At 41.0% G+C, this 26,418-nt stretch overlaps 1 protein-coding gene across 2 annotated transcripts in view; it reads left to right on the forward strand.

Annotated features, from left to right (window-relative positions):
- The first annotated feature begins 579 nt into the window (after positions 1 to 579).
- The window catches only part of LOC129820278 (protein Aster-B-like), a 180,456-nt gene continuing 154,617 nt past the window's right edge, over positions 580 to 26,418 (forward strand). The window contains exon 1 of one of the 2 annotated variants that reach the window (XM_055877349.1): positions 580 to 876. In XM_055877349.1, coding sequence (XP_055733324.1) covers positions 719 to 876 — 158 coding nt within the window. In that variant the 5' untranslated portion in view covers positions 580 to 718. The remainder of the gene's footprint in view (positions 877 to 26,418) is intronic. The other variant, XM_055877342.1, reaches the window with a different exon arrangement.

Below are 26,418 nucleotides of genomic sequence, written 5' to 3' on the forward strand. Positions count from 1 at the left end.
TTCAATGCTACAGGCGGCAACAATGTCATACTCTTTTTGACCAGACAGCATCAGATAGATGGCCTACACATACAGTGCCAGAGGGGAGCTGTTTCACTCGCTTGGATGCTTTCTCTGGTGAGATACATTCAGCCTCTTGCGAATTGAAGGACAATTATGAAACACAGAGACGAAAGATACATTATTTGATTTTTTTTTTCTTGGTAGGCCTACATTTTTCGGGGAAGCCTGGCATCCCTTGGCATCCATGAATACACGCCACTGAAATTAGGGGAATTTCCCCCATATTAACACATTTCATTCTATTTTGGGGAAAAACAGGTTACTGGCAAAAAACTCTAAAAGCCTGCATTTTGAATATTTTGAGTGTAAAAACATTTATGTTGAAAATCATAAGGGGTAGTAGGCCTATCGTTTTAATGTTTTATAACCAGACTCAGGGCTCAAACTTTCTCTTCTGGTGGCGCTGGGGCAGGTGCCTGTGAAGAACCCCATCCGTGTCACGTCAACCCACTAGTGCAGCTCCTCTCCTCTCACACTACTCTGTCCCGTGCCCCTCACTGTCGGAGAATAGGCCAACCTATCGATACAGGGAGGCGGGCGGGCAAAAACAGAACATTTCACCCGGTGCAACCTCTAACAACGCTTGTAGACCTCCATTTTTAACAACCTTGCGAAGTGCAGCATCGCATTTATTGTGTAGCAATAAACTGACCAAATGGCTTTTGCAAATCACAGTCATTTGATCCCCGAGCTAAAGCTGGAAGAGACTGAGAACGAATGTTTCCAGAGGAGCATTAGTCTGGGGCACCTGCAGCAACTACAACAACGAAGCAAGCCCCCGTCACCGACTCCGTCGAATTCGAGAGGACACAGGTAGGACACAGAAGAGACTGTCTTCCTTCACTTCGCTCAAACGTTAAACGAGATAGTGGTACAGGAAAAAAAAGTGCTCATTCATAGCCTAAAAAAATCCGTGATGTTTGTTGGGTTGGAGTGAAACATATTGTATTGAAACAGGCAGGGAGCAGGTTTCGAACCCTCGACCTTCTAGCCCGAGGTCCGGCCGCTATCGACTGTGCCGCAAAAGCATGCTCGTGCGGCAAAGTCGATTTCCGCGCTTATAAACCCAGGGTCGTTACAATATGCTTCATATATATTTTGATATGTATAAAACTAGTGGCATCAATGGATGAGACCTACTGTAAAATATAGTTTTGTAAACAGAAGAAGCATGCATTCAGAAGACTGAATGTGCACAACACTGCATTTAAACAGTAAGTTCCCCTTACAAAAATGTACCATGGTACTACTATGGTACTTTCACTAATACTGTACCATGGTAGAGTCTGAATCATGGAAATAGACCATGGTTTTAGCTTTGAAGTATGATGGTAATACCATGGTACTGCCATTGTACCTAAATACTACTGTGGTATTGCATAATTTATATTATGGTATACTGTACATCTGAATCATGGAAATGTACCATGGTTTTAGCTTTGCAGTATGATGGTACTTTGAAGTATGATGGTATATTGATTAATTTATATACCAGTATGGGCAAGTTTCTGATAAAGGCAGGCTACTGTTGTTGGTCCTAGATTGTCTGTAACATTCAAAGAAAAAGGGAAATAGTTGCTGTGAAAAAGGGGTAATACTTTCTGATAACAAATACCTTTTTATAAATAGTTTTTTACTATGTTGGCTATTTAAGTGGTAATACCCGAGAAGCTAGTGTTTGGAGGATATATTGGCACGGGTGTTGTTAGGCCTGATGCAAATGTCGGAGAGACAGACAGCATGCCTTCAGCCAGGATGCCTTCACCAAGTCTATCTAGTCAGTCCAACTCTGTGACGTTGCAGATAGATCTGTCCCCCTCTCTAAAACAGCTCTATTTCAGCGTTGGCCTGTAAATAAACCTTAAACGTAGGCAGTTGTGTAAAGTACTGTAGTAAAAATACTAGAAAGTAGTACTGTACTTAAGTAGTTTTTTGGTATCTGTGTTTTACTTGAAAATGTATATTTTTGCCAACTTTTGCTATTACTTCCCTACATTATGAAAAGAAATTGGAGTAAAGACTCCATACATTTTCCCTGACACCCAAAAGTACTCGCTAAATTTCAACAGGAAAATTGTCCAATTCACACAATTATCAAGAGAACATCCATGGTCATCCCTACTATCTCTGATCTGGCAGACTGTTGGAGTGTTCCCCTGGATTTCCGTTTTGGAAATTCCATTTACTTTTGATACTTAAGTATATTTAAAACCAAATACTTTTAGTCTTTTACTCAAGTATTATTTTACTGGGTGACTTTCACTTTTACTTGAGTGATTTTCTATTTAAGGTATCTTTACTTTTACTCAAGTATGACAATTGAGTACTTTTCCCACCATTGAACGTAGGAAGGTAACCAGATAATGCAGTAATTAAAGCTACAATATGTAGCTTTTTGGGCAACCTGACCAAATGGATATAGAAATCTGTCATTCAAATTGAAAGCAAGTCTAAGGTGCAAAATATCTGTTCTATGTGCGCTATTTCTATGCTTCCCGTTCCTAAGTTTAGTTTTTGCATCTTTTACTTTCGGTTTTGTACACCAGCATCAACAGCTGAAAAGAAATATTTTTGTTTATGGAAAATATATTTCACAGTGGTTTAGATGGTACAATGATTCTCTACACAATGACTGCTTGTTTTCTCACATAAACTGAAATTAGTCAAACTATTACAATTTTAGCAACCAAGAAATGGCGGAGCGATTTCTGCATAGTGCATCGTTAAGTACAGTAATTGCATGTAAACTGTACACCTCTCTCTTATTCGGAAAAATTGGTTGTGTTGTCATTGCAGTCACATACAGTAAAAAGAACCAAACCAATCACAAGACAGAAGCACTTAACGTCATTGAAAATCATACGCAATATGAGACCAAAGCAGCAGGTCAATCAGTATTATACACATATTCAACACATTTTAGTGGCCAGTAAATATGTGCTAAATGTACAAAGTGATCACCAGGTTTGTTTAGCTTATCACCTCCATTCATTCCCCTGACCATGGATTTAAGATGGGGAGAGTTACGAGCATGAAGGGTAAGGTGCGTTGTTCAGCCCAGCACTGATGCCATGTCTCTATCCTCTGTTTGTCCTTGGTCTGACAGCAGTAGGCCTTGTGCATGAATTCGTCTCACGGGCAGGTCGTTTTTATTAGTCTGATCCTCTCCGTTATTTAATGTTCCTCAGCTGAGTGCCCTTTGAATTTCCTCTTTATAAAGCATCAAACTAAAATGCTAGTCATGTTTTGGTGCTATTGATTGTATACTCATCAAGGTGAAGTGCTGGGAGGAGGCAGCACAGTGTTTTTTTCTTTCAGTAAGCCTTATGAACCACGCTATTCCCTTAAAGTATGTCCTTACCTTGAAAGGACACATATGTAAATATGTAAATTCTCTGAACTAGACCTTTAAGGTACTGTATCTACCTTTTTATTGAGCTAAAGCAAGAGCGAAAGTTGATGCTGTTGATCTGAAGTGACGGATGATGGATCAATCAGGCATTGATCTACTAGGTATAGGACCAATCAAAGCTGATCAGGGTACAGTCTGTTTTTAACAGCTATCACTGTTAATCAAGCCATTAAAACACTGTAGTGCAGCTGCCAGATCCCTATCAAAGTCAAATCACTGTCAATATGCCCTCATATTAATTGAAGACCCCCTGCCATGTCATTTGAGTCCTGTGCAGATCAAAGCAATCTACACATTTCAGATCCACCAGCATGTCATGGGAAGTCAATGGGTCCTGGATGGGAAATGCAGGAAATGAATGATTGTAACTGTTCCCGAGTGGCAAAGCGAGATAGTGTCAGATCCCCTCTTTGGGTTGGAAAGGTTTAATTAAATGAAAAGAGGGATGATTAAATGCTTTCAGGTGGAATAAAGCTTGCTGCCCCGCCCTGCTCCTACAAAGCCTACATTAAATATGATGAGATCGGACAATTTTTTATTATTCCGAATTCTAGCTGATATTGAGATGCATCGCAGCATGCATTATTAACAATACACTGGTATGAAGTTTTTTGTTGTGATGGATTTAATAAATATTATGTTTAGGCAAAAGGCTCTTCACTTTTAAGCGAAGGCTTTTTTCAATGGGATTCTGATGATTGTACTTCCACTGTGGGGGAAATGATTTTTCAAATATAATTTTAATGCCCAGAACAGTGTCAAATGTAGGTATTGAGTTGCATGTGTCTGATGGGACATCTCATTTAAAGCGGAGGATAGCTCTTTCACCATAGGCTAATAATACACAAGTACATATCCCACGCATAAGCCATACAGGGCACCTCCATAAACTCTACATCAACATTCAGATAGCATACCTTTCCTGCTCTACATTTGAATGGTCTAATATTATCTATATACTTTATACTTCTCATAGTGGCTGGGGGTGGTGGTGGTGAGGTTCTTCTGTCTCTTGGCACTTTGTCAAGTGAACCTTGGCTGGAGGCCATGCATGAGATTGAGAGAGTACTGCTGCGCTCTGATTTGTGTGCTGCTGACACACGACCACACTCCTGACACTACTGGGAAGCTCAGCCACTGTGTGTGTGTGTTTGTGTTTGAGAGTGAATACACTGCTGTTGGACTGCGCAGAATCACTGATCTACGAATCACCTTGCATCCCAAATAACAACTCATTATGCGTTCAAGATTAGCAATTCTGCACCTCACCTTGCTCCAACTGATCCCCCTCAGACATGGTGACAGGCTAAATCCAAGCCCAGCTAGGCTCTTTCTCAACCCACTTGGGATTCTGCCTCAGAGGTTTGTCTGGCTCATAGTGCAGCATTGGTGGGCCAACCAGGGAGGGAGTAGGATAAAGTTGCCCCTAGACACTGATCTGAGGCAAGTTGTGTGTTTACCCACCAAATGGTTAAGGTTGTGGTTTGGGGAGAGTAAGCTGATCCTAGATCTGTGACTTTTAAATGGAGCACGGGCCAGTCTTGCATCTTAAAGACAGCCAGGCTCAAAGCAGGGTTTCCCAAACTCAGTCCTGGGGCCCACCTGGGTGCACGTTTTGGTTTTTGCCCTAGCACTACACAGCTGATTCAAATAATAAAAGCTTGATGATGAGTTGGTTATTTGAATCAGCTGTGTAGTTCTAGGGCAAAAAACAAAACATGCACCCATGGGGGGCCCCAGGACTCAGTTTGGGAACCGTGCTCTAAAGCACCAGTGGACTGATGTCATCGCAATCTTCATTGGACTGTTTCAATAACTCATGAAGTCTTTCTTATTGCAATTTTCTTCACAGATGCTCAATATTTGGTTGTACAACAAAAGGACTGCAGGATTCTTTTTCCGCCAGGCTACAATTCAAAACGGACACTTCAGCACAATCTTGATCAGACCAATTTCTGTGGCAGACCCCTTTTTTTTTATTAAACTCTGATTGTTTGGACTTGGCTTGAAGGAAAGCCTGCAGACAATCACCTTCATGACCATAAACCTCATATGAATGCAAGTCTTACAAGATGTGCATAAATTGCACTATTTTGTTGCGCTTATGAAATGCCTAGCATAACAAATGCTCGATACACAATAGTGATTCATACCTCTCCAATTGTTCTAGGCGGACATTGTGGTGATTTGTTTGGATTTAAAAAAAAAAAGTAATAATAAAAAGCATTTTGTAAAATACAGCGGTGTAGGTCTAGTTCGGTAGGATATCTAAGCTGAGCTGAAATGAATCGCAGATCACTATTTCCATTTGGTAGATCCCAAACCCCGTAGCCTACACACTGGTTGTGTTCGAAATGCCGGAGACACTGCAGGCTGTCTGCATCTCAGTTACATCATCGACTCCTTAGCCATTATCTGTGACCTCTAGGAAAAGACAGATAGTGCAGTAGCCTAGCTAGCTGCCAAAATTAGATGAGGATCTAGTATCCTTGGGAAAAGCAGCAGTGTAGGAGCCAATGGATAAATGAGGGCTCAGGTTGTTGTATCCAGCCCAGGCCTCTTATTGGAATATAATGTCGATATTATGTAACATTAGGACATGAAATCCCTAATGCAACATTCAGTATCCTGTTTCACTCCATCTGCACAAACAGGACATGCATTATGTAATATATCTCTTTCCTTGTCCGTACTGTATCCGTAGCCATGCTGACTTAGAAGAAGAAAACACATGATGAATGAATACAATCTGTAAAAAAAAAAGTTTAAGGCAAAAATTTGACAAAGTAGCCTACACTATCTTTTCCCGGTGGATATTTGTTCACCCCAAATAATCATTGTTCCATGAAAGAGTGTTTTTTGCGTCCCTTTGATATTTTAAGTGGAAATTGTGCACCAATAATGCATTTTAAAAGCCTGTTATATTAAATGAAGTGCCATTTAATATATACCACATGGATAATTAAATAAATCAGATTTTTTTTATATGAGAAAGAATGGCGCCAGATGGGATGGCTGCCGTTTTACTGGCTCCTAACCAATTGTGCTATTTTGTGTTTTTTCACATTGTTTGTAACTTATTTTGTAAATAATGTTGATGCTACTGTCTCTTATGACCGAAAACAGCTTCTGGATATTAGAACAGCGATTACTCACCTCAAACTGGACAAAGATTTTTTTATGTAATGAGCCTGATGCGTAAGATATAATGCTGCTCCCAGACAAAGCCCAAATCGCCGTCATTCGCATGAAGAAAATAAGGAAATACAGGGGGCGGAGATCAGGGTGCCTTGTGAGAATTCGTTCGGCAAGTTGGTAACCCGCCTCTACCATCCGTTCTATTGGCCAACGTGCAATCACTGGAGAATATACTGGATGAGCTCCGTTTGAGACTATCCTACCAACAGGACATTAAAAACGGTAAAATCTTATGTTTCACCGAGTCGTGGCTGAACGACGACACGGATAATATGCAGTTGGCTGGGTTTTCCGTGCATTTGCGGGACAGAACAGCTAAGTCCAGTAAGACGACGGGTGGGGATATGTGTCTATTTGTCAATAACAGCTGGTGCGCGATGTCTAATATTAAGGTAGTCTCAAGGTATTGCTCGCCTGAGGTAGAGTACCTCATGATAATCTCTAGACCACACTATCTACCAAGAGAGTTTTGATCTATGTAGTGTAAAAGCAGTGTAAAAGCAGGTGAGCTGGTTCTACTCTTTTTTGGAAATGTTCTGGGGTTTTTGATGGAAAACTGAGCGTGTTGAGCATAACACGTTAACCTTGTTACCCATCAATAGACAATTAAAAATGTTTGTGTAGCTTGCATTAAATTGCCATTCCGTGTTGCACACATTAATCCTCAAGGGAATTTATGGCTGATTTAACCCAGTTACAGTCAACACTGTTACTTTGTTTGGCACTTAATAGGTAGTCTTTTTTAGTTAACCTGTTGGGATGGTATTTGTTTCATTAGTCCATTGTTGACAGTCCCAAAATGTTTTGTTGTCAGCAATCAAGTTTTCAAGACATGTAAAATGCATCATACGGGAATTATTTATTTATTTTCAAGTTACATATCTTGAAAACTTGATTGCTGACAAGCAAAACATTTTTGGGACTATGTCAACAATGGACTAATGAAACAAATACTAAAATATATTTTTGGGGTGGAGTTTTCCTTTAACCTCTGATTCTCGCGCAAGACCACTAGATGGCAGACTTGAGTAGTACATAGAAGCTGGCTATGCTATGGTATTCCCATGTGAAACACACTGCTCTGGGGTGTATTCATTAGTGCACACCGTAGTAAAACATGTTGTAATGAAAAAAGTTTTGCAATGAAAACTAGTGCTTCTTAATGGACAAATTCAGGTTAGTGTCTCCCCATTTTGGCCCGTTTCCTTCCATTTGGTTTCTAATGAATAGACTGCCCTGTAGATACCCAGACAGAACTATTCTGTTCACGGAGAACCAGATACACATGACTCCCATCACTTGTTATGTTAATGATGACAAGGAGACGAAGTCCCATCATGCACTCCTTCACGAGGAGAGCCGTGACAGGCGGTGATGTTTCCCCTGTGGCCAAAGCAGTAATGATTGACAGGTCGTTTTCCACCAGCTGGGCCTAGATGAGAGATACACCATAAGATTAGCGGTTGTCAATCAGAGCATAGGCGTGACGTGTGTGTGTGTGTGTGTGTGTGTGTGTGTGTGTGTGTGTGTGTGTGTGTGTGTGTGTGTGTGTGTGTGTGTGTGTGTGTGTGTGTGTGTGTGTGTGCACACATTTACATTACATTTAAGTCATTTAGCAGACGCTCTTATCCAGAGCGACTTACAAATTGGTGCATTCACCTTATGATATCTAGTGGAACAACCACTTTACAATAGTGCATCTAACTCTTTTAAGGGGGGGGGGGGGGTTAGAAGGATTACTTTATCCTATCCTAGGTATTCCTTAAAGAGGTGGGGTTTCAGGTGTCTCCGGAAGGTGGTGATTGACTCCGCTGACCTGGCGTCGTGAGGGAGTTTGTTCCACCATTGGGGTGCCAGAGCAGCGAACAGTTTTGACTGGGCTGAGCGGGAACTGTACTTCCTCAGAGGTAGGGAGGCGAGCAGGCCAGAGGTGGATGAACGCAGTGCCCTTGTTTGGGTGTAGGGCCTGATCAGAGCCTGAAGGTACGGAGGTGCCGTTCCCCTCACAGCTCCGTAGGCAAGCACCATGGTCTTGTAGCGGATGCGAGCTTCAACTGGAAGCCAGTGGAGAGAGCGGAGGAGCGGGGTGACGTGAGAGAACTTGGGAAAGTTGAACACCAGACGGGCTGCGGCGTTCTGGATGAGTTGTAGGGGTTTAATGGCACAGGCAGGGAGCCCAGCCAACAGCGAGTTGCAGTAATCCAGACGGGAGATGACAAGTGCCTGGATTAGGACCTGCGCCGCTTCCTGCGTGAGGCAGGGTCGTACTCTGCGAATGTTGTAGAGCATGAACCTACAGGAACGGGTCACCGCCTTGATGTTAGTTGAGAACGACAGGGTGTTGTCCAGGATCACGCCAAGGTTCTTAGCACTCTGGGAGGAGGACACAATGGAGTTGTCAACCGTGATGGCGAGATCATGGAACGGGCAGTCCTTCCCCGGGAGGAAGAGCAGCTCCGTCTTGCCGAGGTTCAGCTTGAGGTGGTGATCCGTCATCCACACTGATATGTCTGCCAGACATGCAGAGATGCGATTCACCACCTGGTTATCAGAGGGGGGAAAGGAGAAGATTAATTGTGTGTCGTCTGCATAGCAATGATAGGAGAGACCATGTGAGGATATGACAGAGCCAAGTGACTTGGTGTATAGCGAGAATAGGAGAGGGCCTAGAACAGAGCCCTGGGGGACACCAGTGGTGAGAGCACGTGGTGCGGAGACAGATTCTCGCCACGCCACCTGGTAGGAGCGACCTGTCAGGTAGGACACAATCCAAGCGTGGGCCGCGCCGGAGATGCCCAGCTCGGAGAGGGTGGAGAGGAGGATCTGATGGTTCACAGTATCAAATGCAGCCGATAGGTCTAGAAGGATGAGAGCAGAGGAGAGAGAGTTAGCTTTAGCAGTGCGGAGCGCCTCCGTGACACAGAGAAGAGCAGTCTCAGTTGAATGACTAGTCTTGAAACCTGACTGATTTGGATCAAGAAGGTCATTCTGAGAGAGATAGCAGGAGAGCTGGCCAAGGACGGCACGTTCAAGAGTTTTGGAGAGAAAAGAAAGAAGGGATACTGGTCTGTAGTTGTTGACATCGGAGGGATCGAGTGTAGGTTTTTTCAGAAGGGGTGCAACTCTCGCTCTCTTGAAGACGGAAGGGACGTAGCCAGCGGTCAAGGATGAGTTGATGAGCGAGGTGAGGTAAGGGAGAAGGTCTCCGGAAATGGTCTGGAGAAGAGAGGAGGGGATAGGGTCAAGCGGGCAGGTTGTTGGGCGGCCGGCCGTCACAAGACGCGAGATTTCATCTGGAGAGAGAGGGGAGAAAGAGGTCAAAGCACAGGGTAGGGCAGTGCACTGCAGGCCTTAATGCTCAAATCATTTTAGTTTTTCAAATTCGTTTTGGACTATAGACTGTCCAAACAGCAAGTTACAAGTGACCAAATCGGATTTGTGTGTGTTCACAGCAGTAATTTGCTGACATGGCTACACTAGTTGTCATAGTACTGACGTGTGTGTCTGCAGTGGTGTAGCCTAATTGGTGGTGGTGCTTGTTATTGGTGGTGGTGCTTGTTATTGGTGGTGGTGCTAATTTGACAAAAATGCCTGCCATGGACGTTTCCCAGTTTCTTTGAATGTTCAAAATCATAGAGTATGAACACTTTTAAAGCCTCAAAGGATAACATGATCTAACTTTAAAAACGAGTCCTTTTTGGCTAGCCAGAGCAGTCAACTAGCTAACTAGGTAGCTGCAAATAAATCAGATTTGACTGTTCAGACACAAGTCACATGGCCAGGAATCAGATTTGTATCAGAATACAAACCACCTACAGAGCTTTTTGACAGGTCAGACTGCAGGAAAAAGAACAGATTAGTATCCGATATGCAAATAAATATGATTTGAGTCACTTCAAACTGCAATGTGAACCAAGCTTAAGAGGTTCCTAGTGTCTTGTCATTCTGTTAAAAACCCCCACATATCTTTAAGATATTTTATAATTTCTCTCCCTCATGAGGGAGGATAATGAAAGTTCACAGAAGTAACAAGTAAAGGTAGATCTACCAATTAGTTATAGCAGGACTTGACATTAACTTTTTTAGCCACTTGCCCATCAGACAAGTAGCTAGATTTTTTTTAAATAATAAAAGTATTATATTTCTAACACCACGGGCCAAAACGGTGAATGAAAGTTGTGTTGTATCATGCAAGGAACCACTTCACAAAATCTAATTCATTATTATTACTGGTATTTTCAATGGAAGGCTGCTGATCTCTGATCCCAAGTATTATATTTCCTGCCGTTGTGGCCTTGAGCAAGGCACTGAACACCCCACAAAGTAAAATATTGCACCGATTGGCTACTGTACCCGAGTATACAAAACATTAAGGACACCTGCTCTTCCCATGACATAGACGGAGACGGACTAGGTGAATCCAGGTGAAAGCTATGATCCCTTGATCCATTGATGTCACTTGTTACATCCACTTATCTAGATGAAGAGGAGGAGACAGGTTAAAGAAGGATTTTTAAGCCTTGAGACAATTGAGACATGGATTGTGTATGTGTGACATTCAGAGGGTGAATGGGCGAGGGTGCAACTCAATATTGTGAAGGTGTTCCTAATGTTTGGTATAGTCAGTGTATAAAACATATGTGGTCAACCCTCCATCTAGAGCGCTACTGGGTTTGCAGGCTTTTCATTCAACCCTGCTCAAACACACCTAAGTCAGTTTATCAAAAGACTGTTGAGCAGCTGATTTTTGTGTTAGAGCAGGGCTGGAGCAACAGCTTGCACAACCAGTAGCTTTCTAGGACTCTATGCAGAGTGGTTGGCAACCCTGAAACATTAGAATTATAACCAAATTATTTTTGTCTTTATTTGGATTTGGATTCACACCAATCACATCACATCCTAAGCAAAACATCATCATTGTCAGAAAAACGTGTCTGTTTCTGGTTTACTTGTGTTCATGTTCTGCAGTAGCTAGCTTGCTAAATTGGCCCTTTCCCAAGCCATGGATGGATATTTGGATGTGTGGTTTTGACTTCATTCTCTGTACTGGCCGATGATTATGTCAGCAATTCTGATCTAATCATAAATGAATATGCCACTGAAGTTCAATATGTAGCCTAGATATAGCCTAGTAAGCTCACGTTAACTAGCTAGCTAACTTAGCTGTTTCATTGCTGCCCATGCAAGGAAGTTAGGCTAGCAAGTATTTTTAGCTAGGTAGCCTATGAAAACAAAAACTAAATGACAATGTATGACATAGCCATAGATCGTTTGGCCAACATGGAAGAGAGGAGGATGGCATTGGCATTCAACTAATCTACAAGTAGGGTGAGTCAACACGCACGTACACACACACCTACACAGACAGAAATCAGTACCATGGACAGGCACATGATATTTACACTTATTGAACACTGATTGGACTAAATTGTTTTTGGCGTCTTGAAGTTTGTTTTCAGTGTATTAAACTAAGCATATATAGCCTTGTTGATTTGATGATGTTAACATTTTTGAAACGGTGCTGGAATAGCAGAGGCAGTGCTCCTGTTGTCTTTCTGCTGACTTGCGGTAACTCTGGCTCTAAAAATGGAAAGGTGGATGCCTAGTCAGTTGTACAACTGAATGCATTCAACTGAAATGTGTCTTCCGCATTTAACCCAACCCCTCTGAATCAGGGGGATGCTGGGTGCCATAATCGACATCCACGTCTTCGGGGAACAGTGGGTTAACTGCCTTGCTCAGGGGCAGAACGACAGATTTTTACCTTGTCATCAGTAGTTGTTTAGTGAACTGTTGAAAACATTAACTTGCTTGAACATCCTGCAGGTCACATAACTGTTTGTTCCATGCAATATTTGCTTTGTGGACTTCACCGGACAGATGTTGCTCTCCGGTTTTGTGATGAAACAAACATATGTGTAGTTTAATTTATTCCGCCACTGTGTGATTGTTGTCTTTTTGTTGTCAAGACCTTATTGCATTTAACAGTGACGTATGGGTTATAGAGCAAACAACAATAATATCACAACAGATTGCAATATGGCTTTTTTACTGGCTTGGCTTCCCCATTGATTTTACCCACGCATCTACAGTACAGTAGAGCATAGTAAAGTTTAGTACAGTAAATCACTCTACAGTAGAGTACAGTATAATTTACTGTATTGTACTATTCTGTATATTACTGTACTGAGATCTGCTGTACTGAACTCTACTGAACTATACTCTACTGTGCTGTACTGAACTCTACTGTGCTGTCCACTTTTGAAACATAGACGTCTATGATTGGTACAGATTTGGTTCGGTCCGGACCAACCAAATCTGGTCTTGTTTTGGTGCCGGTGCTCACTGGAATAATGTGCGTAGAATAATACCTAAACATGCAAAAGATGATATTACATTTTTCTACCTTTTGTTTACCTATTCAGGATACATCACCATAAAGAAAATGGTATATTACAGATCAGAGACCCATGATGTCATTCTGTTACCATCATTCTGTTACTGGGTGTTAATCCACTTAACTTACTGTATGTAGTTCAATAACCAAAAGAGATGTTTTCAAACTCAAGGTGTCATCCCATTCTTTCTGAGAAAACGTGGTCACATAAAAAACTGAGGGAGATTTTACTGTCATTCTGTTACTAAACTTTACATCTGCACTGGTCTTCGAGTAAAAAATGTTTTCTGTGCAAATTGTTAAAATTGGTACCAATGCATAGAGTTGTATGGTTTGTTTAACTCTTTACACTCGTGGGAATAGGCCTATATGGAGAGGGCTCAATTGAAATGTTTCTTACAGAAAGAAAAAAAAGACAAGCTAATGCATAATTGATAGGGAACAATTTGGAGATTATGAGAAAAATTATTAGACCAAAGGTGAGGACAGAACAGTTCACCTGACACAAGACTGAATCCAACCATTACACTGTTGATTTTATGTGCATTCTAGATTTACTGTACTCTTTGACACATTTGTTGATAGCAAAGTCTGAAAATGGTCTGGATACATTAAGTAACGTGAAAATAATATTCCTGGAAAATGTGGTGCAACATAAGACAAAAAAATTACAAGGGTTTGAGTGAGAGGACTAACTAGTTTCTCAAATTAAGTGATAATGCCAGAAAAGCCAGTGTTTGTTGGAAAAAATCCAACAAACACTGGCTTCAAGGGCATTATCACTTTTATACAACAGGTTACCAACATATTCAAATGATGCTTTACATATTTTCATTAAAAACGTAATTTTTATTCATGTATTCGCACTATTTCATCCGTCATCTCTCCCATGTCTTTTTGACTAGTAGTTGTTCTGAAATGCTTATTGCTTGCCTACATTTTACTCCCTCCTCTATGTTTAATATAACACACATACATTCATTATTCATTTCGGTTGCCTATCCTGATGTGAAGTTTGTTCTATAGAAAGTATTTAGGCAAGAAAATAGCTGAAATGCAGAATTGAGTGCGTGCGCGTTCACTTGAATGGAGGGTGGATTCTGGCAGGGGGAAGCTTTTCGGCACAACACTGGAAAGTGTTCTTAACAATAGACATACATAGGCTCATTCTGTTCAGAACAATCCAGGGTATGACGCCATGTCATCTTGTAACTGTACATCAAACATAGTGATCATAAACGTTGACACTGTATATGAAATGAGTTTTATGTTATGGAAATGTAAATTGCACATTTGGTCTCACGGGTGTTTGTCTTGCTTGTATGACATCAAAGCGGCATTTATTATAATCCTCAACGTCTCATCTTTCAAAATACATCAGTAATTAAAACATTTCCCTCACTCAGACAAAATCAAATCAAATGTATTTATATAGCCCTTCTTACATCAGCTGATATCTCAAAGTGCTGTACAGAAACCCAGCCTAAAACCCCAAACAACAAGCAATGCAGCTGTAGAAGCACGGTGGCTAGGAAAAACTCCCTAGAAAGGCCAAAACCTAGGAAGAAACCTAGAGAGGAACCAGGCTATGAGGGGTGGTCAGTCCTGTTCTGGCTGTGCCGGGTGGAGATTAAAATAGAACATGGCCAAGATGTTCAAATGTTCATAAATGATCAGCATGATCAAATAATAGTAATCACAGTGGTTGTCGAGGGTGCAACAGGTCAGCACCTCAGGAGTAAATGTCAGTTGGCTTTTCATAGCCGATCATTGAGAGTATCTGGGACAGGAAGCACGCCCGGTGAACAGGTCAGGGTTCCATAGCCGCAGGCAGAACAGTTGAAAATGGACCGGCAGCATGGCCAGGTGGACTGGGGACAGCAAGGAGTCATCATGCCAGGTAGTCCTGAGGCATGGTCCTAGGGCTCAGGTCCCCCGAGAGAGAGAAAGATAGAAAGAGAGAATTAGAGAAAGCATACTTACATTCACACTGGACACTGGAGAGATACTCCAGATATAACAGACTGACCCTAGCCCCCCGACACATAAACCACTGCAGCATAAATACTGGAGGTTGAGACAAGAGGGGTCAGGAGACACTGTGGCCCCATCCGATGATACCCCCGGACAGGGCCAAACAGGCAGGATATAACCCCACCCACTTTGCCAAAGTACAGCCCCCACACCACTAGAGGGATATGTGTTTAACCACCAACTTACCATCCTGAGACAAGGCCGAGTATAGCCCACAAAGATCTCCGCCACGGCACAACCCAAGGGGGGGCGCCAACCCAGACAGGAAGACCACGTCAGTGACTCAACCCACTCAAGTGATGCACCCCTCCTAGGGACGGCATGAAAGAGCACCAGTAAACCAGTGACTCGGCCCCTGTAATAGGGTTAGAGGCAGAGAATCCCAGAGAGAGGGAAACCGGCTAGGCAGAGACAGTAAGGGTGGTTTGTTGCTCCAGTGCCTTTCCGTTCACCGTCACACTCCTGGGCCTGACTTCATTCAATCATTGGACCTACTGAAGAGATGAGTGTTCAATAAAGACTTAAAGGTTGAGACTGAGTCTGCGTCTTTCACATAGATAGGCAGACCATTCCATAAAAATTGAGCTCTATAGGGGAAAGCCCTGCCTCCAGCTGTTTGCTTAGAAATTCTAGGGACAATTAGGAGGCTTGCGTTTTGTGACCGTAGCGTACGTGTAGGTATGTATGGCAGGACCAAATCGGAAAGATAGGTAGGAGCAAGCCCATGTAATGCTTTGTATGTTAGCAGTAAAACCTTGAAACAATAGCAAAAGTTTCCCAATTAGCTTGAGGGATGGGGACAACGTTCTTGTTGCGTGCGGTGCTCAAATTCAGAACGGTGTCATGTATAGCATTTTACTGTACAGCCACTGCATTCCAATCTAGCTCTTTTTGTCCCAATTTAGTTTTTCAAATTGAACAGCCTGGCTAGGCTATAGTTTAGCAGAGGAATGGTGAATGGCAAATACGCGTTTCCAGGTTGCAAAAGCACCCGTGGACTGCATGCTTTCCCCACAGATCCCGCCATGGCTCGCCAATGGCTACACCAGATCGGTTGTGATCTGGCCATCAAGACAGACCGCAAGTTTGTAGGCAACTCCCACTCTGCGCCGGAATGCTTTGCCAATTGGAGGGAAGTGGAAATGGGATTTGTGCAAAAAGCGCTACTGCTTCTGAAAGATGCCCGTGTCCCAACCCCTGCAGAACCTACACTGGCATCTCTCAACCTGGTGAGTGTGTTAGCAACCTAGCTTGCTAGCTAGATATCAAAAGCATGGTGGCTGGATTAGCTATCTAGTTAACATTACCAATTAATATCTTCTTTAAACTCACTCAATGTGCTATGGGGTCTTGACCTGGCAAAGTGTAATGTGTGATCAAAGTTCATAAATATGTAGCTAAGCTAAATGATCTGCATCAACAGTGTTAATGTTTCAACTGTAGAGACTGGTTATATAAGTTGCTGAAATCTGGATGCAAGCTAAGCAGTCTTCGCTACTGTGTAGATTCATAATGATTACACTATGATCCAGCTCCATAGTAGCCACACGATTTACAATAGTCCATTTTAACTCTACTCACAATTTCTACATTATAGATCACGTGTCAAACTCATTCCACAGAGGGCTGAGTGTCTGCGGATATTCGCTCCTCCATTGTACTTGATTAATGAATTAAGGTCATTGATCAAGGAACTCTCCTCACCTGGTTGTCTAGGTCATAATTGAAAGGGAAAAACAAAAACCGGCAGACGCTAGGCCCTCCATGGAATGAGTTTGACTGCTCTGTTATAGATCCTGACCAATAAATGTTCTGTTTCAGCCTAAAAGCACCGGAGAGATTGGGTGCCCAACCAAACCATGCAGTCTGCAACCCACCTCTGTACAGGTTCATCTGAAGCCCTCTAAAAGAAGCAAGGGTGAATATTAGCTCTCTGTAACAAGCAAGAGGCAGGCTATGATTTTGTTGTAAGGAAGTGTAGTGAATGAGCTATTGATATGCACTTGTGGTATTTTATTCGTCTTTTCATTGCAGCCTCCGAAAAAATGTTTGCCTTTTCCTTTCTTGGAATGTTGTGTAGGTATGTCATTAAGATGATCATTGCAGTTATCAAAGGCCATTAGTACAATGTTTTTTGGAATCATTGTTGTGTTTCCTTCTAAACTGCATCTGGCAGCGATGCATTATAATGAAAATGCATCGAACTCCGAGATGCCATCTTCTATCAAAAATAGGGACTACACTGTGCTTGCCTTGAAGAGACATCCAATTTACAGTGAGTTCTTTATTACACCAATGGTCATGACAAATTTGCATGTCAATGAAAAGAAAATGACTCAACTCTGCTTTCTCATAACCCACTCTAGGCTATGTTGATACCATCCAGCATCTGCTGTTTGGAGATGTAGAAAGGCCACAACCCTATCAGGAGCTGTTGGTGAAGGTGCCAGTTCTTGAATAACTCTGCGCACAATTCAAGAGACCTGACAAAAAGACACCAGTCACACCAGACACCAGTCACGCTTCAGATTTCCCAGTGTATCATATAGGTGTGTTTATCTACAAGAAATGTTAATTTTTACTGTGTGTGTGTGTGTGTGGCAAGTAGCTCACACTAATACATGCATACACAGTTTTCTTTCTCTGTGTCAAGATCAACCAACGATTACGGTGACTGCTCCAGAATCCCAGCGTCTGAAGCTGCTGAGGGAGGTGGCAAGTACCAGGGTGTACAGTGCAAGGAGGAAAATATGTCCATCATGATGGAGACTAATAAGAGAATGCACACACACACGCATTTGTCTGTTCTCAGAAGATGTACTTAGTAGTAAGCCTCCTATTATACTGTAAATCCCCTTAATTCCAGCATACCTATGGTTTTTCCTCTATATAATTATTCAGCCATCGAGGATGAGAAGGAGGATCTTGCCCAGTGACAGAAAGGAGACCAGATGAGGCGGGCCCTGTAGTACACAACCTACATCTCTGTGATGCTCAGCAGGAGAAAAAGTCGTCTTAGAAGAGGTTCCAGTTTGCTTCAAGCTGTACATATGAAGATGAAGGCTGAGATGTATAATTTAGCGATCTTAAAACAATTCCATATGTTAGCTTAGTGGAATCCCTGGGCTGGACCCGGTGCCAACGGTTTGAACTGATACGGCTCTGGACCGGCTGATGTGTTGTGAAGCTAGCCAAAATAAGGATTAGGCACAATAGTGTAATTTGCGGTTTGTCTTGAAAATAAAAGTATGTCATTGACAGCCATGTAAATGAATACAAATAATATAATTATGCATACTTTTATTTTGAAGGCTAACCGCAAAGTCCACTATTGTGGCTAATCCTTATTGTGGCTATTTTCACATAGATGGGTCCGACCACCATTAATCAAATAAGAACTGTCTTATAAATTAGGGTTATTTTAGATGATGACACCTAGCTATATAGTTAGCAAGCTAACTATATAGCTACTGAAGCAGATTGTCATTTTGCTGTGTTTTTGGGGAAGAACATTGTTTGCATCCATGAGCTAGCTAGCTTTTTTTATGACCAGCACTGTAGGTGTGCTAGACAACTTTACCAGCATCATAGCCTATGTATCGATGAATCGTGACATATGAAATACGAGTGATAGTGTAGTCAATGTGTAATAACTACATAAAAAAATTATGAATGCGTTAAATTATGTGACGTGCAGTCATATTCAGGTCCTGGTTGGTCAACAAGCTTATTTGACACGTCAAATAGTGTTAAATAGTATATTTTTTGACACGCAAAGACGCAAACGGTGTTCCATAGAAATCCTGGTTGAAAATGAAACAACTGAACTAATAAACAACGAAACAGCAAGTAAGTGAAAGAAATAGGTCGTGATTATGTTTTACTGGTAATGGGGACATGCGTAAATGCCAACAAAATAACTTTTTGGTCAGTGTGGCGCGTGTGTGTGTAACCTTTATTTAACTAAGCAAGTCAGTTAAGAACAAATTCTTTCTTTATAATGACGCCAAACCCGGACGACGCTGGGCCAATTGTGCGCCGCCCTATGGGACTCCCAATCACGGCCGGATGTGATACAGCATGGACTAGATCAAGGGTAGTGACACCTCTTGCACTGAGATGCAGTGCCTTAGACTGCTGCATTCATGTGTGTGTGTTAACTATTTAACTGTACTAGAATGCTTAAAAGGCTGCAATTTTTTTATATATCGGTTATCGGTATCGTTTTTTTGGGGGCAAGGAAAATATTGTGTATTGGCCAAAAATGTAATATCGGTGCATCACTACCGATCACATGATGGATATCCATGTGAGTGAAATGAGACGTGATTTTTTCAGGTGCAAAGGTGATGCCGACGGGAAAATCGAGTGAATGAGAGACTGACGAAGTGTGTATAGCTTGCGCAAAAAAACAAATCAGAGCTCATGCCTTTCAACCGACTTTTTAAAAATCATCATTAGTTGTATCATGCAGCCTTACAATGTATTAAAAATCTAAACATATAGCCCAACATTGTAGAACAACTAAAGTTACATTAATAACTCTAAATTAAGCATATGTGAGTACCTATTTCTTAACTGCTCAACACAGAATAGCCGCATGTGCGCACTCCCTCAAATCGTTTGGAGAAAATATCCTTTCTATTTTATTCAGCTTTGTTCAATTGTATTCTTCATACTATAAAATACTATAAAATACTATAAAATAATGCCACGAAATTTTAAGCAAATCTTGTCTGCTAAATGAACTAGTGTAGCCCACAGCCATGTGGCATAGCCACACCAGGACCTAACAGAAAGACAACTCAGAGTATGCTATTCTGTTCTTCTGAAATAGACTACATATTCTTCATATCATGCTTCTTTAGACCTGTCCAAAATAAATAATGGATTTAGGCTAAAATTAGGTGTAGGCTATGTTACATGGATTTATTAGACTTTTTAAAATGTAGATGTTCCAAAGGTCAGCATCAGTAGCGTGTAGGTGTGTGGAAGCCAGGAAATACTTACTGTGTTTATGTTAATTAATGGTCAGTTATCGTGAGACCGACACTTCTTTGCTTGACAATCACTGGCTAACGGCCCTACAGCCCTACTAACGTCAGAGTAGCATACTTTCCACGCTATCTGCATCGCAGAACAACAACACATGCACGTACACACACACACACACTGAATCTGCTGAGGGGAGGATGCTATATATAGCATACTCAATAATTTTGGTTGTGATGGCCCTGACAATGCTAGACTCCTTACAAGAGGCATGGAGAAAATGATGGTTTCCTGTTTTCCAACCGACTCAGTGTTTGATATCAGTAGACTTTGAGAATTATGAATGTACAAATAGCATATGAATCACATTATTTGTGTTGGCTATTTTTGTTCAAGAATCTTATGCTTTCATTATATTTAGGCTAGGGTAATCGTACGTTAAGCCACGTACCCGTTAAGCCCTCTTCCATCTTCGGGTTCAAAGAAAAAAGGAAAAAAATGACATTTTCTGCTGTTCAATGTTTCAACCAATTCATATGCTTGTTATATCCATATGTTTTTATTCTGAGCTAATCAGATGTTTTATTAAGTTATTTACAATTATGTGTAAGTTCCCACTAGTGGCCAATTTCAAAGCTGCAAATAAACACAGTTTTCCCTATATTTCTTTTGTACCTTTTCACATAAGTAATCATACTTTATGTAAAATTAAGAGAATCATGTGCTGATATATGTGCATGGTAGCATTTTGTCTTATTTTACTGTTAAAATAACCTTGCATTGTTATACATGGATGACATTTTTGTAAATTTGACATTTATCTCAGGTGGGCTTGAAGGGTACAGGAGCACAAAAAGCAGTCCCTCTATACAGAATGTAAATGGCAATAAAGAAAAATTGTTCAATATGATCAATACTAACTTTGCATAATATTATGGTATATATTTATACTCCAAACCATTGGTTTCCAAATATTTTATGAGTAGACTTTACTATTCTTTTCACCATGAATCACTTTTGTTCCAGTTAAGCCCAGTATGCTCCTATTAAGACGGAGTTTGCATTGAAACACATGGGGATAGTGTGTTTATTATATTCCTAATATTCATTGAACATGAGCATGAATATGTTTTTATTCCGATTTAAGTTGATTAAAACACACAAAAACTACAGTTATGCATATTATGCTTCTAGCCATGGTGCCTTTACCAAGATTAGAAACAATTAAGAATAATTATAAACTGGGTGGTTCGAGCCCTGAATGCTGATTGGCTCACAGCTGTGGTATATGAGACCGTATACCACAGGTATGACAAAACATTTATTTTTACTGCTCTAATTACGTTGGTAACCAGTTTATAATAACAATAAGGCACCTCGGGGGTTTGTGATATATGGCCAATATACCACGGCTAAAGGCTGTGTCCACCCACTCCGTGTTGCATTGTGTGTAAGAACAGCCCTTAATCATGGTATATTGGCCATATATCACCAACCCCCGACGTGCCTTATTGCTTAATTAGAAGCCTCTGTACTTTCTTCAAGACGTTTAGAGTGGACAGGTAGTCATTGATGCAGAGATAAGAATAATATCAGGCATGAAAGATATCTGGGATGGAGGATCTACAAGTGGTGGACAAAAATGCAAGCAAATGAGGGATAAGAAGATGACTATTGGGCAACTACTCATGCACTTTTGGGTGGGAGCATTGTCATGTTGTTGTCCTTCATTCATCCAGGTGAATCCGTATTTTCGTCCACCACCTATACCTTTGTAATACAACAGTAGAGAGGGAGACTTCAGATGATTCATTTAAAGTTGCGTGTGTTATGGTATGGCTTCTTATCCACAGAGAGCCAGGGTGGGTGCAGGGTTGTGTTCTAACCAAGTAATAACACACCTGATTCAACTAATCCTGTCTTGATTGAAGTCTATGAATCAGGTGAAATCTCCCTCTCTACTGTTGAATCAGGTGTGTACTGGTTGGCAAGAACAAAAGCCTACATAGCCTTCAGAAAGTATTCATACCCCTTTTTTGACTTATTCTACATTTTGGGGTTTTACGGTCTGAATTTAAAGTGTATTAAATAGATTTTCTTTCCCACCCATAATACACCATAATGACAGTTAAAACATGTTTATATACATTTTTGCAAGTGTATTAAAATAAATATGGAAATATTTCATTTACAAAAGTATTCACACCACTGAGTCAATAAACCTTAGAATCACCTTTGGCAGTGATTTACAGCCATTCTACGTAAGTCTCTAAGAGCTTTGCACATCTGGATTGTACAATACTTGCACATTATTCTTTTTACAATTCTTCAAGCTCTGTCAAGTTGGTTGTTGATCTATGGCAAGACTATTTTCAAGTCTTGCCATAGATTTTGAAGCCGATTTAAGACAAAACTGTAACTAGGCCACTCAGGAACATTTAATGTCATTTTGGTAGGCTACTCCAGTGTATATTTGTACTTGTGTTTTAGGTTATTGACCTGCTGAAAGGTGAATTTGTCTCCCAGGGTTTGGTAGAAAGTAGACCAAACCAGGTTTTCCTCTAAGATCATGCCTGTGCTTAGCTCTATTCTGTTTATTTCTATCTTAAAAAACTCCCAAAGTCCTTACATATGACAAGCCTACTCATAACATGATGCAGCGCCCACCTTTCTTGAAAATATTAGGTGTGGTACTCGGTGATGTGTTGTGTTGGATTGGCCCCAAACATAGCGCTTTGTATTCAGCACATAAAGTTAATTTCTTAACCACATTTTTTTGCAGTTTTTTGCCTTATTGCAAACATGAATATTTTTATTCTGTACAGCCTTCCTTCTTTTCACTCTGTCATTAAGGTTAGCATCGTGGAGGAACTACAATGTTGTTGATTCATCCTCAGTTTTCTCCTATCACAGCCATTAACCTCTCTGGGGCAGGTGGGACGCAAACGTCCCACCGGCCAATAGCCAGGGAAAATACAGCGCGCCATATTCAAATAACATGATATAAAAATCAAACTTTCATTAAATCACACATGTAAGATACCAAATTGAAGCTACACTCGTTGTGAATCCAGCCAACATGTCATATTTCAAAAAGGCTTTTTTGGCGAAAGCATAAGATGCTATTATCTGATGACAGCACAACAGTAAACAAACAGAGTAGCATATTTCAACACTGCAAGCACGACACAAAACCCAGAAATAAAATATAAATCATGCCTTACCTTTGACGAAATTGTTTTGTTGGCACTCCAATATGTCCCATAAACACCACAAATGGTCCTTTTGTGCGATTAATTCCATCGATATATATCCAAAATGTCCATTTATTTGGACCGTTTCATCCAGAAAAACACAGCTTCCAACTATCGCCACTTCTCTACAAAATATATCAAAAGTTACATGTAAACTTTACCAAAACATTTCAAACTAATTTTGTAATACAACGTTAGGTATTTTTTTTTAATTTTCTTTCAAATTTTCTCCCCTTTTCACCCCAATTTTCGTGGTATCCAATCGCTAGTAATTACTATCTTGTCTCATCGCTACAACTCCCGTATGGGCTCAGGAGAGACGAAGGTCGAAAGCCACGCGTCCTCCGAAGCACAACCCAACCAAGCCGCACTGCTTCTTAACACAGCGCGCCTCCAACCCGGAAGCCAGCCGCACCAATGTGTCGGAGGAAACACCGTGCACCTGGCCCCCTTAGTTAGCGCGCACTGCGCCCGGCCCGCCACAGGAGTCGCTGGAGCGCAATGAGACAAGGATATCCCTACCGGCCAAACCCTCCCTAACCCGGACGACGCTAGCCCAATTGTGCGTCGCCCCACGGACCTCCCGGTTGCGGCCGGCTGCGACAGAGCCTGGGTGCGAACCCAGAGACTCTGGTGGCGCAGCTAGTACTGCGATGCAGTGCTCTAGACCACTGCGCCACCCGGCAGGCCAACGCTAGGTATTTTTAAACGTTAATAATCGATCAATTTGAAGACGGGATGATCTGTGTCCAATACAAAAAAAAAAAAAACGGACAAAACTTTTTTCGTAATTGGCTCTCTCAAAAAATTTACTTCATGTGACCCTCATTTACGATAGCCCTACTTCTTCAGTACACAAAGGAATAACCTCAACCAATTTCCAAGGACTGGTGACATCCAGTGGAAGCGGTAGGAACTGCAAGCAAGTCCATCAGAAATCTGATGTCTCTAAGATAACTAATTGAAAAGACAGTGACATCAAAACAAAAAAATTCTGAATGGTTTGTCCTCAGAGTTTTGCCTGCTACATAAGTTCTGTTATTCTCACAGATATGATTCAAACAGTTTTAGAAGCTTCAGAGTGTTTCCTATCAAAATCTACTAATAATATGCATATCTTATATTCTGGGGATGAGTAGCAGGCAGTTGAATTTTTGCATGCTATTTTTTTGCATGCTATTTTTTGCATGCTAAAGTGAAAATGCTGACCCCTGCCCACAAGAAGTTAAACTCTGTAACTGTTTTAAAGTCACCATTGGCCTCATGGGGAAATCCTTGAGCGGTTGTCACGAGAATTTTGCATCTCTATGGTTGAACTCAACTATCACTCAAGCTTTGTCTATTTCCCAGAGGTCGTAAATCTCCGGTTAATAAAGAATTAGACAAAGTCTCAGATTCTACAATAGATCAGTCCTTTATTCAGAGAGCGCTCTGACTTCAAAATGAGAACAACATATTTTTTATAGCACACACACACACACACACACACACACACACACACACACACACACACACACACACACACACACACAAATGGACTCACATCAGTAGAAACTCCACCTCTCTTTAGGTGGGCTGTATTTTTCCAAAGTTCACTTACATTGTTTATCACCCTTCTGCAACATGTTTCATCATCTTCTGCAAGCCATTTCTAACAGTTTTTCTCCTCCCTAGGGTGGGGAGGCCGCTTTCCAGTTATTAGTTTCAACGTTATCACAAGTCGACAGTTCAGTTGTCCTTGAATGTCTCAACTATACCCAGCTTATATTGCAAAATAGTAACACAATGGCCTAGTCACACACATTATTGAATGGTTGGTTTCAGGGTGGAATACTTTAGTCACTATCTTAAACATACAAATTATTCTATCAGCGGTTTTCTTTCCTCTCTGGCAACTGAAGGGTGCCTGTATCTTTGTGGTGACTGGGTGTATTGAAACACCATCCAAAGAGTAATTAATAACTTCACCATACTCAAAGGGAAGTTCAACGTCTGCTTTTTTTACCCATCTACCAATAGGTGCCCTTCTTTGTGAGGCTTTGAAAAACCTCCCTGGTCCCTGGTACAATCTGTGTTCGAAATTCACTGCTCGACTGAGATGAGGTAGTCATTCAAAAATAATGTAAAACACTATTATTGCTTACTCCTGAACTTGTTTAGGTTTACCATAACAAAGGGGTTGAATAATTATTCACTCAAGACATTTTAACTTTTAATTTTTAATTAATTTGTAAACATTTCTAGAAGCATAATTCCACTTTGACATTATGGGGTATTGTGTGTAGGCCACTGACACAACATCTCTATTTAATCCATGTTAAATTCAGGCAGTAACACAACACAATGTGGAAAAAGTCAAAGGGTGTGAATACTTTCTAAAGGCACTGTAAATCCACACTGATCTCTGTGGATACAATGAGTGCTACTTTCATGATGAATAGCAGTGATCAGTTTATTTGAATAACTTTAGTGGAGTTTAATATAATATTATTTTACATAAGAAATTTCAGTTTGTAAGTGTTTAACATTTGGAAATGAATTCAAATTGATTCTTTAAGAGGTAGGCTTATTTGGAACACTCATGGGCTTAAAGGGATAATTCGGGATTTTGGCAAAGGGGCCCTTTATCTACTTTCCCCAGAGTCCGATGAACTTGTGGATACAAGTTTTATGCTAGCAGATACCCATAGACTTCCAGTCATTGCGCTAATGCTAGTTAGCATTAGCTCACGAAACTACCTCTAACTTCCTTCATACTGAACACAGAGACAAAAAAATGGTATCCATAAATTCATCTGACTCATGCCACAATCCCGAGGTATCCTTTTAAATTGTACATTGGGTACCCATTAAGCCTAGTCCGGAATTCTCACATATTTGATCAAATATTTGTGGCATATAAAATAATTGTCATAAAACTTCACATGATAGATGAATATTTAATTTTATCTCCACTTTTCTTACCAAAACAAGGGAAGTATATGTTGGAAATGTTTAAACTTAGATTTTGGTGGCATTAATAGGTAAACTTACTCTATATGTCACTGTAAACAGGTTTGCATTGAGAA

The sequence above is a fragment of the Salvelinus fontinalis genome, chromosome 2 (assembly GCF_029448725.1).
Source record: "Salvelinus fontinalis isolate EN_2023a chromosome 2, ASM2944872v1, whole genome shotgun sequence".
NCBI classification, from domain to species: domain Eukaryota; kingdom Metazoa; phylum Chordata; class Actinopteri; order Salmoniformes; family Salmonidae; genus Salvelinus; species Salvelinus fontinalis.